This window comes from Myotis davidii, unplaced genomic scaffold, assembly GCF_000327345.1.
Source record: "Myotis davidii unplaced genomic scaffold, ASM32734v1 scaffold456, whole genome shotgun sequence".
NCBI classification, from domain to species: domain Eukaryota; kingdom Metazoa; phylum Chordata; class Mammalia; order Chiroptera; family Vespertilionidae; genus Myotis; species Myotis davidii.
In genome coordinates, this window is record NW_006287375.1 from 248,648 (window position 1) to 263,841 (window position 15,194).

At 40.5% G+C, this 15,194-nt stretch overlaps 1 protein-coding gene across 1 annotated transcript in view; it reads right to left on the bottom strand.

Moving 5' to 3' along the window:
* Window positions 1-2,879: 2,879 nt before the first annotated feature.
* Window positions 2,880-15,194, bottom strand: part of HSPA4 (heat shock protein family A (Hsp70) member 4) — a 43,308-nt gene continuing 30,993 nt past the window's right edge. The window contains exons 12-19 of the mRNA XM_006759138.2: window positions 14,584-14,765; window positions 13,415-13,504; window positions 11,317-11,469; window positions 10,062-10,187; window positions 9,228-9,335; window positions 7,126-7,245; window positions 5,470-5,631; window positions 2,880-5,025 (exon numbers count right to left, since the gene is read on the bottom strand). Of these exons, the coding sequence (XP_006759201.1) occupies window positions 4,822-5,025; window positions 5,470-5,631; window positions 7,126-7,245; window positions 9,228-9,335; window positions 10,062-10,187; window positions 11,317-11,469; window positions 13,415-13,504; window positions 14,584-14,765 (1,145 nt within the window). The 3' untranslated portion in view covers window positions 2,880-4,821. The remainder of the gene's footprint in view (window positions 5,026-5,469; window positions 5,632-7,125; window positions 7,246-9,227; window positions 9,336-10,061; window positions 10,188-11,316; window positions 11,470-13,414; window positions 13,505-14,583; window positions 14,766-15,194) is intronic.

Consider the following 15,194-nt stretch of genomic DNA (forward strand, 5'->3'; position numbering starts at 1 on the left):
CCCCCTACCCCCAACCCCCAGCTCGTTGTCTGCAACCTGGCAAGTCCCACAGAGGACTTAGAAGTATTTTACCTGTCCTTACAAAATTGCGCCAAACCCTCCCTCCTTGTGCCAAAACTGGAGTGGCAAGGTCATGATTAGTCTGGCCTTTCCCGCGGGTATTGGACACAGCTGGAAAGCATTCTGAAATTGTTTCACATCCTCTGAGGTCTCCTTCTCTGAGTGCTGCTCCTTCCTCAACATGCCGTTTTCCCATCTTGCCTCCCAGCCTGATGCTTCAGAGGTCACCTCCTTCATTTCTCCACCGAAGGCACCTGCTCCGAGGAGCAGTCCCCACCTCACGGCGGACAAGAGCATCGAGGGTCATGTCCCAGGGCCGCCCCAGCCAGAGGTGCGGGAGAACCACTCAGGAAAGGAATGCACTGGCAACTCCAAGACAGCCATGGCCTCCAGTAACCGACAGAAACGATCCCCTTGTGCACACGGGGCAGTGGGCCCAGGCTAGGCTGCCCAAGCGCCTTCCTCCCAAGTGGATTCCTCTTTTCAACGAGGCCTAACATCTTTAGTAAGTGCTCTCCACCAGGGCTCACTGCACATCCCGGAAGCCCTCCTCCCACGCTCCTACAGTACGCCCACAAGGCATAACCCTGCAGGCCACTGCCCCTCACTTCCCAAACCCCTGTCCTCCCTAACATGCCGCATGCACCGCACGGTCATTCCCCTCTGGCAGCTTGTTTCCTTCAAAGCTTCCACTTTCTCTCCCTGATTCATCCAAATATGACCCACCTTCACAGGCATAGCCTGACCCCTGAAGCTTCCTTCCACTCACCTGTAGCTTCAGAATCTCCACAGTCCACCTTGTAGGACTTCCCCATCTTACCCAGACACCCACCATCTTATCCGTGACTGCTACAGACTTGAAGCTCCACATGTCTGTTACGTCTTGTGTTCCAGGTTTGAAACCATGGAACTATTCTCTTAAAAATACACTTCTAGATTTTTAAACATTATAAAATTCCAAAATGCGGATTAGAAGAATCTTAAAATACAAACAAGCAAAACATTTACAAACAGAAATCACCCACAATCCCACCATTTCATTTTGAAACATCTATCATCCAGTTTTGGTTTTTGTACAAATATTTCTTGGTCTTTCCAAACATGAGAAGTTGTGCATACTGTTTTATAACCTGGATTTCTTACGTAAAAAAGAATGTTAAAGCCACTTAAAGAAAAATGGTTCGGGTATTACCAAAAACCACAAACAAAACAGCAGGCCCCTAAAGCCTGCCTCACATCACCTTGTCATTACCCCACAACGATTAACCCCTTCCCCAACTTCTAACAGCATAACTTTGTCTTAAAGTGAGTTCTAATATCCCCACTTTCCTCCGGTTTTAAGACCTACCATTCCCCTCTTCATTTGGCTCTTCCCCTCAAGCATGAGTCATTTTAGAAGTCCCACTAACTCCAGCTTCCCCCAGGCCCAACTCGCCCTGTACACACCACAGGAGCTTCCGCCGACATCGTCACCCTCAGGCTGAAAGATCTAAATAGCCCGATATGCCATGCCTGACAAGCAGCACTTTAGCTGCTTAAAAGGCCTCTCAAAAGCCACTGGTCGGCCCAGCCAGCATGGCTCTGTGATTGAGCGGTCACAGTTCCATTCCTGGTCAGGACACATGCCGGGTTGTGGGCTCGATCCCGTGTGGAGCGTGCAGGAGGCAGCCCATCAATGATACTCTCTCGTCATTGATGTTTCTCTCTCCCTTCCTTTCTGAAATCAATTTTAAAAAAGCCGAATGCCTCTGCGTGAGCTCTGAAAGTTCACAATGCGCTGAAGCTGCCCTGTCGAAGCCCTAGCTTTGCTTATAACTCCCTCTTCCCCAGGAACATGCAGAGGAACACTGACCTCTTCTGGGTAAACAGGACTGTTACCTCCCTGTTAACCCCAACTCCCCCGTAAAAGGACTACGCTCTGGATCCCCACTCCTCTGCCATGGACGGAGGCCCAAGGGAAAACTCACCTTACTACAGGCGCGTTTCAGAAGGTGGCTGCCAGCCCTGGCAGGTGAGCTCCTCCTAGCACAACCAGGCCAGCCCTGGCAGGTGAGCTCCTCCTAGCACAACCAGAGGACGGGACTGTAAAGTGGCTGGACTCCTCCCCTCAAGGCCCCATGCCTCATAGTCAGGTTCTCTCCTCATGGCTCCATCCCTTCAACACGCATCACCCCAGATATACACCCACACACATGCCCCTGTGTGCACACACCCTATACCCAGTGGTGGCAACTGTTACTAGCACACTCTGGGCCATGCTCTTTTTTTTTTTTTTTTTAATATATTTTATTGAGTTGTCACAGAGGAAAGGAGAGAGATAGAGAGTTAGAAACATCGATGAGAGAGAAACATCGACCAGCTGCCTCCTGCACACTCCCCACTGGGGATGTGCCCGCAACCAAGGTACATGCCCTTGACCGGAATCGAACCTGGGACCTTTCAGTCCGCAGGCCGACGCTCTATCCACTGAGCCAAACCGGTTTCGGCCATGCTCTATTCTTTAAAAGGGCAGACATCAGTCCTGGTGCTGATCTTTATGGGGCCATAACCCACCCTCTACTATTGTCAAAACCCGCAAAGGAAAGCCCCGTCACAGGAACAAGTAAGGATTCCTAAGTCGGGGAAGTAAGCCAAGACTCAACACAGAATGAGCACAGAAGAGCCGCTTCTCCCACCCAGTGTGCTGTGCCTCAACTGCTCAGACTAGAGGTCTCTGACAAATTAGCTAAGAGGGCTTTTGTTGTAAACACGAGTGCACACACACACAGTCACTCACTCACTCTCTCTCCTCTCCACTATGAAATTAAGGAAACCATTCCTTTAAGTGTAAGACAGGTCTCTTTTATTAATTTTCCCTAAACTTGTCTCATGTTTACTGAATGTTTTTCTTCGTGTAAGAACGTGACCTGGAGCTTTAACAAACCAATTTGGATAACGCAACCTGAATAAATGCTCGTCTGCACATAAGTCATCAATTATCACACTCTGGCCTGGCCGCCATGTAAATCCAAATGGTCCTAAAGCCTGTCTAAACAGAGAGCAAGCAGACCACATCATCTTAGTTCTAAACTTTAAACTTCAAATTTACTCCTATCCCGACACCCACACCCTCCCCCACACACAAATTTATTTATTTTTTATTAGAAATGGCCATTAAGGACTGAGTTAGTTGCAAAGAGTTGGCTTAATCCTGCAGCTAGCACTCAAAAGTAGCTTTTGGCCTCCCTCAGAGGAGGCCAGCTGGAACTCTGGAAGCATGACAGGTAGAGATGAGTCAAGGATGCTCTAAGAACGGGGCCAATTCCTGGCTCCCACGCATGCTTACACACCAACATAAAACACTTCCACCTCCCCTTCTCTCTCAGCAAAGTCTCTATAGCACTTTAGAAGTTGTTAACACCCTAAAATTTTTTAGTGCGCAGATGGACAGAATACACAAGGTATATTATATTTCTAACAACATTAGGCCAAAATTAACAGAGAGACACTCTGTTATACAGAGTAACAATTATTACAATGATCCAAAATGTAACCAACAAAGCTTACAGGTTTTTAGGGCAGGTACCAGCTCTGGCCTCTAATACAGGCTTCCCTTGGAGTTCCCCAAGTGCCTCACTCCTATCAACAATGCCCCACAGGGCAGTCACAGGAAATGCTTTGGTGCTCCCGACATGGGCTGCACAGTAAGAATGAGGTGTTGCTAGAGTCAAGCACCACATTTCCTTAACACTAATTTCAGTCATCCAGTACAACCCAGTGTATCTTAGTTTTTTGTATGATCTGTCAGCTGTTTAAAATGTACAAATTGGCATATTCATGACAGATACTAACACAACACATAGTGACTGTGAATGAGATTTAAAAAATTTGTTTAACTCTGGTCCTAGAACTTCAGATTATACCTCAAATTTATAGAACATCTCTCAGCTGAATAAGGAGACCAGGATACAAATCTTTGCACCATAATTAATAAGAATCAATTTATCATACTTATATCCAACAATACATCTACCCAATTCTAAATTCCCAAAGAGAAAATTACTTAGAGACTTTGATGCTTGGGATATTAGTGAAATACTTCAGGAACGTAATTTCTAAGGGCTTTCAGGTCTAAAATCCTCAGTTAACTTGCTCCAGGGAAAGGGTCTGTTTTCCCCAGAGCAGCTCATAGCTTTTGTAATGGGAGCTCCTTCATGGGGGGCAGGGACTAAGAAAAGGGTGGGAGTTGAAGTGAAGCCAAATGGGGAAACTCAGAGCGAGCATACCTGTTACTCTGTATTAATCCATGCCATGCCATGCTCTAGCCCTCTAGCCCCACCCCCGTCCCCACACCAGGCGGGGAGACCTTGTGGCAATCTCCACCACAGATTTTTGAAGCGCAATTAGGGTTCCTGCCATGTATGTCTTAATGAAAAGTCTGCTTGATAATGGGTTATAGTTTTTGCTATAGCTCAACTTCCGGAAACAAACGTATCTTTGTATAAGCATAATTTAAACATAAAGGGAGTGAGGCATGAGCTCGGTAAGCCTAACTGGGGTTTCTAAATAGTACCATTATGAAAAGATACAATGCACTTAATTTCTGTATGTAACTATTTAGAAGTCAAAATGCTCCATACACTACCAATATCCCTTCTCCTGAAATCCCCTAAAAACTGACTAAGAAATGTCCAGTACTGGATTGCTCTAGTTGATATTTAGAACAAAGCTGACAACTTAAAGCTTTATAATAGTCTGTTTTAATATAAACAATTGTTGGAATCAATCAATGTCCATTTCAGGAAGCTTCTTGTCTGAATCCGAAGGCACAGCCGTGTCTGTGCCCTGCTCAGCAGCCTGAGGGCCTGGGCTGTCTCCTTGTCCCTCTACTGGTCCGTTCTGCTCTGCATTTTTTTGCTCCTCTTTTGGAGGTTCCACTTTGGGTTTGGGCTTTGAAATTATAGGGCTACAGATACTCATCAGCTCCTAGAATGACAGAAAATTGTGGTTCCTTTTAACAAATTTTACATGCACACGAAATCCAAGTCCACCCTCCCCCACTCAATCCCCAAATCAGAAGCTAAGATGCAATAATGAAGTTTTTTCCTAAATGTCCCTCTCTAAGGACTATCAATAAATAGCAAGGCCCTGGCTGAAGTGGCTCAATGGTTAGACTAAATCTGAGTGTCAGCCCATGTACCAAAGGTTCTCAGGTTCCATCCCCAGTCAAGGGGATGGCCGTGGTGCAGGAGGCAACCAATGGATGTGTCTCTCTCACATCAACGTTTCTCTCGCTCCTCTCTCTCACCCTCCTTTTCATTCTTCCTGGAAAAGCAATGGAAAAAAATATCCTCAGGTGAGGATTAACCAAAAAGCAAAATAACGAGGCTGACAAGAAAAGACTATGTAAAATGTAAAGCCATAAAATACCTTAATTTTAGCTTCAATGTCTTTTGCCTTGACAATTGGATCCACAGTCAGACTCTGCTTGTTCTGCAGATTCAGTTTCTTATTCATCCACTCCATGGCTTCATTTGTGCTTTTTTCCACCTTCATCACATCGGCAGCATCCAAATGGTCATACTGGTCCTCCTGCACCAGCAGTCAACCAGACTGTGTCAAAGGATGACACTCCCCACCCAAGTACCGACTAGTACCTCAGTCTTTCAAGAAGTTGTGATCTTCCCCAAAATACAGCACATTAACACTCACAATCTAATAGATATTCAATTCCTTAAAAATTCAAAAAGGAAGCCCTAGCCAGTTTGGCTCAGTAGTTGGGAGTGGCGGCCCCGGACTGAAGGGTCGCAGGTTTGATTATTCCAGTCAAGCGCATGTACCTCAGTTGCAGGCTCGATTCCAGCCCCAGTCAGGATGGGTGCAGCAGACAACCAACCAATTGTGTCTCTCTTACATTGATATTCTCTCTCCCCATCCCTCCCAGTCTCTCTAAAAATCAATAGAAAAGAAGTATCCTTGGGTAAGGATTAACAAAAAAATTTCCAAGAAAGGAAAAGTAAACCCAATTTTTAAAACATTCAAGAAATAGATTTGAAGGTCAAAAACATACATAAGGTTGCAATTAAAAGGTTTCAACAATAAAAATAGCACATGCTTTACACAAAATCTTAAGATAATTTTACAATGCAAAAAAACTACATGTCTTTAGATAAGACAGCAAAGACTTATGAATGCTTGTTAGGAACCAAAATAATAATACAATATTTTAAAGGAGTCTTTTCAGAAGAAAAATTTTTAAAGAGAACAAGAAGCTCAATTTATCTTTCTTAAAGCTTCTTACATGAACAATACATTGAAAATCTGGAGTACAGTGCAGTGGCTAAGAACCCAACTCTGGAGCCAGGCCAGGTCCCAGCTCCCCAATAACCTTGAGTGTTGCTTAAGGACAGTGAGGCTTAAAGAAGTTAGAGAAATTGCCCTAGCTGGTTTTGCTCAGTGGATAGAGCATCAGCCTGCAGAATGAAGGGTCCCGGGTTTGATTCAAGTCAATGGCACATACCCGGGTTTCGGGCTTGATCCCCAGTAGAGGGCATGCAGGAGGCAGCCAATCATGATTCTCTCTCATCACTGATGTTTCTATCTCTCTCCCTCTCCCTTCCTCTCTTAAATAAAAATAATGACTTCAAAAAAAAGTTAGAAATTAATTATAATTGATACTACCACATACTTCATAAGAGTACTGGTGTGGGAAGTATACATCATATAGTGCTAAAAAACTTATAAGTAGCAGTTTACTACTGAGATAGTCCTACATCTGTATACCAAGCCAAATTATATGCCTAATGTGTTCTCAGAAAGACCAGGATAGAACAGGTTAAGTCACTTATGAAGCATTTCACAGCAAGAAAAGGAAATTAAAACAATATTGTTCAAGTCCAGATTCCACTTATTAAAGTGGCAAATCCCAGGGTTCTTAATAATATTCAATAAAATATTATACATTAACAACTAAAAAAAAACATTACCATTAAATAATAGTTAAAGACAATAAGAGGAAAACTATGTAAATGCCTCAATGCTTAACTCTACCAAAACAATAGTAGGGAAGAGGGAAAAAGAAGATACCTTGTTTTTGAAAGAGCTGATTACTTTCATATACTGCTGGATTTGTTTCCCTAGTTCTTCAAACACTTTTGGTCTTTCTTCAGATTCCTGGAATCTTGTCTTAATAGGCTGACCTAGATTCTTAACAAAAGAGAGAACATACAAATTCTTCATAGAGCAGTTTAAACTATCAGAGTAGCATTGTTTCTACAACTAATAAAAGTTATTATGGATTAAAGGACATTTAATCTCCATGTGCCATATATAAATTAAATATTTTCCCCCAGCCCATTGATATAGACAGGGTTGGGGGAAAGTAGGTTTATAGTTTATTCTTGTATTATTTTTTATTAATATACTAGAGGCCCAGTGCACAAATTCGTGCACTGGTGGGGTCCAACCGGCCCTCCCTGATGGGGGCCAATCAGGGGTGGGGCTGGTCTGGCTGGGGTAAGGGGCTGCACAAGGTTTGCTGACCGGCACCACCCCGATCCACTCGGGGAGGTGGGGAGGGGGGGCGACCAAGGGTGAGGGGCCGTGGTCGTTCTGGTCGTTCTGCCTTTGGGTCACTGGGCTTTTATTATATAGGATGAACTGTAAACCTACTTTTTGCCCCACCCTGTCTACTCAGGTTTGATATGAGAATATACCTCAACACTGTTTCATGTGGAGCCACTATCACCTGAGCCCTAATTCTCAAAATACAGTGTGGAGATAACCAAATACTAGGTGCCTGCTGATAGTGACACACAACAGTAAATATGAAGTACCGAAACTAAAAAGAAAAAAAATTTTTTAGCCTAAATCTGAAAAAGCCTCGTCTATTCATCAATTTACCAGATATTAAACACCACAGAGATGAAAATCAGCAAAACCGAGACTGGGCACAAATCCGACAGGACAAATAATGCAGGTTTATCCAATTAAATAAGGAGATGAATGATGGAAGGAGAACTACAGACACAGAGCTGAGAGAGATATCAACAAAATGTGTGGAACTCACTTGGATCCTGAGTCAAACAAACTAAAAACTGATGTGAAATAAGTGGAACTTGAAAACTGACTGAATATATGGTATAGCTTAAGGTTACATTTTCTTTTAAATACATACTGAAATATTTTTGGGTTAAATATGCAGGACTTGCTTTAAATAACGGGCAGAGGGAGCAGAAATGAAACAAAATTGGCCATAAGTTGACATCGATTCAAGCTATTTTTCTCTTCACTCATGTGTTTGACACCCCCCATAACAAAAAGTAAAACAAAAAAAACTCAAATGAAAGGTCTCACTGGAGGCTCTTGCTATTCTTTCCAGGATGATAAGAAACTGCAGGTACCATGCTTAAGCAACTCCACTCCAGGTTAGTCACAATGGCCCAGTTTGACAAACTAAGTAATCCCGAGAAATGTAGAAAGTCCTTGTGCATTTGCATCCTCTCTTAAACAAAGACCTCAATTTTAGAGAGCTCTTTGTACTTTAACCCTAAGCTTTACTGATCAGATTCTTCAAATGAAAACTGGATGTTTTGTTTAACTGAGAACCAAAGTAATATACACAGCCCTGCCCTAACTGTACTGCCTGCCTTTAGGACAGGGACACATCTTGCAAGTCTTTGTATCTCTTGACACCAAGTATACACTCAGGTTCAATTCAATGAACATTTTAAGTCTAAAAACTGTTTTCAGGAAAATTATTTTGTTACAAAAGTTCTAAAAGTAAGAAAGATAATGAACCTAGCCCTAGGAGCTTTGGCTCAGTGGATAGAGCATCTGCCTATGGACTGAAGGGTCCCAGTTTCAATTCCGGTCAAGAGCACATGCCCTGGTTGGGGGTTCAATCCCCAATAGGGGTGTGCAGGAGGCAGCCGATCAATGATTCTCTCTCATCACTGATGTTTCTATCTCTCTTTCTCCCTCTCCCTTCCACTCTGAAATCAATCTAGTAAAATAAATAAACAAACAAACAAACAAACGAATGAATGAACCTAAGTGATAAAGCATATAGTTCTTCAATCACTTTCAGCCTGTCTTCATTACTTGATCTAATTCCTCCCAATTTTGATTACTCTCACTGAAAACTATAGTATGGGTTTAGGACACTTCTACTTCCAAGAGTCACTTACTTTTAACTCAGCCAATTTATCGATGTAAACTTGCTTTGGCTGGTCTTCCCCATCCTCATACAACCAATTTTCAGTATCTTCTAGTTTCAAAGTAAAACTGTTACGATCCTAAAGATGAAGAAAATATAACTAGGTCAATTTTGATTCACCAATTTTGATTTCATCGATTTTGAAATCACTTTATTCACTAGTGTAATCACAGGCACAATCGGCAATATATCTGAATTTGCTTTAAAAAAAAATATGAGGGGGCCCTGGCTGGTGTGGGTCAGCCCACCCATGGAAGGGTATCAGATTCAATTCTCAGTCAAGGGCACATACCTGAGTTGCAAGCTTGATCCCCAGCCCCAGTCAGGGAGGCAACCAATCAGTGTGTCTCTCACACAATGATGTTTCTCTCTCTTTCTCTCCCCCCTTCCCTACCACTCTCTCTAAAAAATATCCTCGGATGAGGATTAAACAAGCAAAAAAATATACATAAGGGGAGATAGGACATATAGAAAACAAGACTGGCACAATGTAGTTTTCCTTGATAGATACAGAGATTTATTTAGGTGTTTAAAACTTCAGAATTAGAAACTGCATTTTTAAGTAAGTTAAACACCAGGGAAAAGTTAGTTGATTTAAAGATACTGGGTAAATAAAAGCATGTGAATGTATCAAGAAGTGACAAAGACTAACCTTTAGAAACACTCCACTAATAAACACCAAAAAACTCCAAAACGTACATTTTAATCATTTTACTGTATACCTACAGATGCACACTTCCCTTCTAACACATTTAAGGATGCTCTCAGGAGACAAATAGGTAGCCACACTGTGGCACATACTTACATCTTCACTCACAAACTTCTCATATTCACCACTGAGCTTGTCTCTCATTTCATACACATATTCTTCTACTGCATTCTTAGCATCATTCCTCTCCTTCTCCAGCTTATCCTGCATGATCATCTTACCCTAAGGACAGTATAAATCAATTAAGATATCCATCTGGACAACTCAGATAATCTCCTCTTAAATATTAAGTGATAATATATTTATCAAAGAGAATCCCTTTTTCTCAAATGCTTTTAATTCTGCAAGTCATCCAAGAAAGGAGAGCTGGAAGTATTAGTCCTCAGGAAATGACGACCACCAAGTGAGTTTGTGGGTATGCTTAGAAAAAAGGCGCAACAGAAATATCAACATGTAGAAACTCAAAAGCAAAACTTAGAAAAGGAACTTAAGGGAACTTTAAAAAACTTTTAGTTCAGCCCAGCAGGTATGGCTCAGTAGTTGAGCATCAACCTATGACCCAGGAGATCACAGTTCGATTCCCAGTCAGGGCACATGCACAGGTTGCGGGCTCAATCCCCTGTGGGGGACGTGCAGGAGGCAGCCAATTGATGATTCTCTCTCATCATTGATGTTTCTATCTCTCCCTTCCTCTATGAAATCAATAAAAGAAAATTTTTTAAAGAATTTCATTTAAAAATAATTATTATTAGCTCAATGTCAAAAGTCGTATCTCCACTGTATTATTGCTCCTATGGAAAACCAAGAAAATTTATTCATACAGTATAAATGTTAAAGGTCTGTAAAAGAAAACTATTGTAAGATCCAATAAATATATAAGAAAACTCACTGGCGATAATTAATTCAATAAATATCCAAGATCCCAAACCTTGTATCACTCACCATAACAAGAGTTACATATTAACTGGCAACAGGGGAAAATACTAGTAAACAAAATAGTACTACCATTAATGCTATGTGATTTCTCCTACCGTCAACTTCCAAGACCCACCACCTCAAAGTCCCAATCCCTAGTGAACATATTCACATGCCCTAACGTGAACTCATGCCCTGCCTTAAACCAAAGCCATAATGTCAAAGATAATAGAGCTTCTAGCAATACAGATGTAATTTCACCATAAAAGAATTTGGGATTGCATGGGCTCTATTAAACTTGCTCTTACACAACCCAAAAATCTAAAAGTATTTTTCTCCAAACAACCAAAAATGCCCAATAGTCACTAGACACAGAGCTTGAACGCTATGTCACATTCATTTGTTAGTTTATTATTCTAAGATGTGAAATAACCACCTCATTTTCAATGTACAAGTTGAGCATCTCTCTGTCTATCTGCCATAACAGCTGATTCTCAATTGGCAGATCCACTGTACTGGTCTTCACTTTTGCCTTCTTAGCTTGAGGTGGTTGATCCATCTTTTTGTCTTTTGATCCAGCTTGGGAGGTCTAAGAACAAGCACATAGACAGACTAACTTAAAATTCTGAATGGGTCACATTTCAAAAGCTGTTTTTGCTGTTTTATTAACTTGGTTTTCTGATGATCTAAATAACCTAGGACAATTTCTTAAAATATCTGAAAAGTTAAAATTATAAATACTATAAAAGTAGTCAAATCCATAGAGACAGAAAGTAATGGTGCTGTCAGGGGCTAGAAGGAGGAGTGATAGGGAAATAGAAAGTTGTTGTTAAGTGGGTATACAGTTTCAGTTGGCAAGATGAAAAACTTCTGGAGATTGGTTGCACCATAATGTGAATATATTTAACACTGCTGAACTGCACACACACACATATATATTAAACAACCTCCCATAATCCCAAAGTCAACATAAAATCACTATTAAATCTTCTCTAATTTTCTTCCACTCTTACCTAAATATATAGACATGCATATGAAATTAGTGGGGAGAGGATATAAAATGTTTATGGACCAGAAACATTATCAATATGATTTCCAAATGTCTGTACCTATCTACATTCTCACAAGGAATGGGAGAACCTATTCTACTGCACCCTGACCACAAACAGGAATTCATTTACCATCATATAACTATTATTTTCTTTGGGTAAATAACCTTTGCTTCAAATTGCGTAGCAATATTTCATCCACCATTCTTTTAGGATTTTAGTGATTTTTTTTCCCCTCAAGTGATCAACTCTTCTGCATTTTTCTAATGTATATTATTTACCTATACAAATTTTTTATTCTTAAATCTTGAATTTATTAACTGTGATTACTTTTCCTGTGATTACTTTCATTGCTTTGAAAGCCCTTCCTGACCAACAGATTAGAAAAATATTAAGTTGTTCAGTTTTACTTTTAACATTCAAAATCATCAACAACTGAGTAATTTCCATATCACCTATCCAAAAAACTTATGTCAGCTGCTGAAATTTATATATCATTTGTATTTCGTTTCCCTTTTAATCAGTTCCCAAGCCAGCTCATGAAAGAAGCCTCAATAACAACCTCCTTAAAACTTCCCACAGCTCTTTGGCATTTGGGGGTGGGGGCGGTGGTGGTGACTGGTGGCACTCCCTCCCCTACCTTCCACAAAAACATAGGAGAATGAGTACTTCTCTCTCCCACAGCCTGTAACCCAGCCAACAACATGAAGATTTTCCACCTTGGAAAATGCCTGTACTAGACTAAAGCATCTGTGAACATAATTTCCTCTGTACATTATTTTCTTTTTTATAAGTATTTGCACAACTAAAACAAAGTAATTGTAATTTGTTAACTGATAGGAACATGGATAATAGACTTAAGCTACCTTAAAGCTCTGCCAAATGTTTTAAAATGCCATAATCAGAAATACTTAGGGTGAGATCATACATTGCAATGTTGCAAATAGCTGGGGGAAAAAGGTGTTTTCAATGCTGATAACAAATTTAACATGAAAACTCGAAAGTTAGAATTAAAGAACAGGCATGTTACATATTCATTTAAATAACTGCTTGGGTAAATACTATATTATTTATATTCTTTACAAAATATATTTAAGTACATTATTTAAAACAATAATTTTTTACAAAAAAAGACAAGGTTCTGAGAGGTGACAAAATATGAAAGAATTATCTCACTTATCAGTAAGGAATGGGTAGGATGACTGTTTAGTAACAGACATTCAGAAACTAGCATTAAACAATCACTAGTATAATAAAACTATGGCTTCTGAGAGCTTTCTTCTCATACATCAGCCAGAATAGTGTTCAAAGACCATCCTGCCAAAAGTACTTTCCAAACATACTACAAAATTCTGCTTAAAAACCATTCAAAAATACACTAAGAATTCTTAATATAACTACCTTCCAAACCATAGTGAAAACACAGCCAAAACCATCTACCTATGTGAAGAGACTATAATATTTCCTCTAAAATACAATGTATACCTCCATTTCTTCAGACTCAGCCTTATTTTCTGCTGGCATCTGCTGCTGCTGCTCTTCAACATGTGGTTCTTCTTGGTCCACTTGCATCTTCTGAAAAACAGGTCATACCAAATCCTAGTTCATACTAGTGAAAGGACTAAGCAACCTTCATGACACATTGGCAAAATCACATGGCATCAAACATTCAAATTTCAGCTATGGTGCGCCTATGTTACCTATAACACAGAAGTTTTCCTCTCTAGAACTCAGTAACTACATCTGTATTCTGGAGGTAACAACTGCCCTGCCCTACCCTTATATAAGCAAGAATAGTTGTGGAATTGCTTTATAAACCATAAAGTACTCATAGTACACACTGTGGCAATATTTAACATAATATAATCTGAAGCGACATGAGTTTCTCCAAGATTCCTCATGAGTAAACTTAATCTGAAAAATCTTCACAAAATTTTCAAGCAGTTTTTAAATCAACCTTTTCATCCTCAAAAATACAACTATTGCATGCATTTGGGGAGTTGAACTTCTTGAGAATTCTGTTAAAAGACCAAAGCCTGACAATAATAAAAAAGGAGGGAGACGTTTGTAGAGACCCTAAGTCAGTGGCTTTCAATGCTTACAGCACCCCAGAATGACCTCAGAGGCTTTTAAAACTACTGATAACTGCGCCCTGGTAAGCCCAGGTCAACTCAAACAAATCTCAGAGGGTGAGACCCAAACACTTGTAGTTTCATAAAGCCTTGAGGTTTTGATGCACAATAAGGACAAGACAATGCATGATTCCAACAAATGAATGTCAAATCTATTCTACTTGTGAAAATAATCAACTAAGTACTCAGAGCATTCTTCAATAATTAAAAAGAATCAAGAGGGTGGGGAAAAAAGGAGACATATGTAATACTCTTTGTAATACTTTAAGCAATAAAACAATTTTAAAAAAAAAAGAATCAAGAACTCTAACAAGTGCATGTGTGGTCTGAAGGAGGGAGCTGGTTATGTTACCTTTCCATATAAATTTCTGCCAGTTCACCGATGCTGGGAAAGGGGATGCATGCAAACCCACACGCAGCCGCTCTGTCACAATGTTCCTCCCTTGTCACCCAGTCTATTTGCTATAATTTCTAGACAAGTCACCTCTGGGCCCCATAAATGGTATAAAATGTCCAAATTACCTCTTCCTCCTTTGCATTCTGATCTGTTTCCATCGGTTCCTCATTTTCCTCAAACTTGTGCACTTCCACTAGAGATGCACTGGAGACACTAAAAATGCCATGGACATTTACTCGAACCTTGACTTTGACTTTTGAACTTGAGCCATCAGACTGAGGAGTGACTTTCTGAACAGAAAACTGAGCTAGGGACATATGTGAGAGAAGAGAGAACAAATAATCTGAGAGGAGGAATTCAAACATGAATATATAGCCACATAGCCAGGTTATGTGCATTTCTCAGTAACAGGTCAGTAACATGATACCTCACAGAAGCAATGTGGGTACTCAGAGAATTTTACCAAATCATATTTCTCCTTTCTTTTTCACACATAGTCAAACTCTTACCTTGCCCCAATTAAGGACTCAAACATCTCTTAACCCTCCAAACATTTCTTTCCCTCCAGTCTCTGATTCCAACCTCCCTTTTTAGGCTACTGCCAGATAAATTCCTAACACAATTCTGTCACATTCTCCTCTATTAACAAAACCCCAATGATTCCATAGTGTTTCTGTGATTTATCAAGAACTTGCTCCTTCCAAATTCAGTTACTAAACTAACATCTTACTTGTTT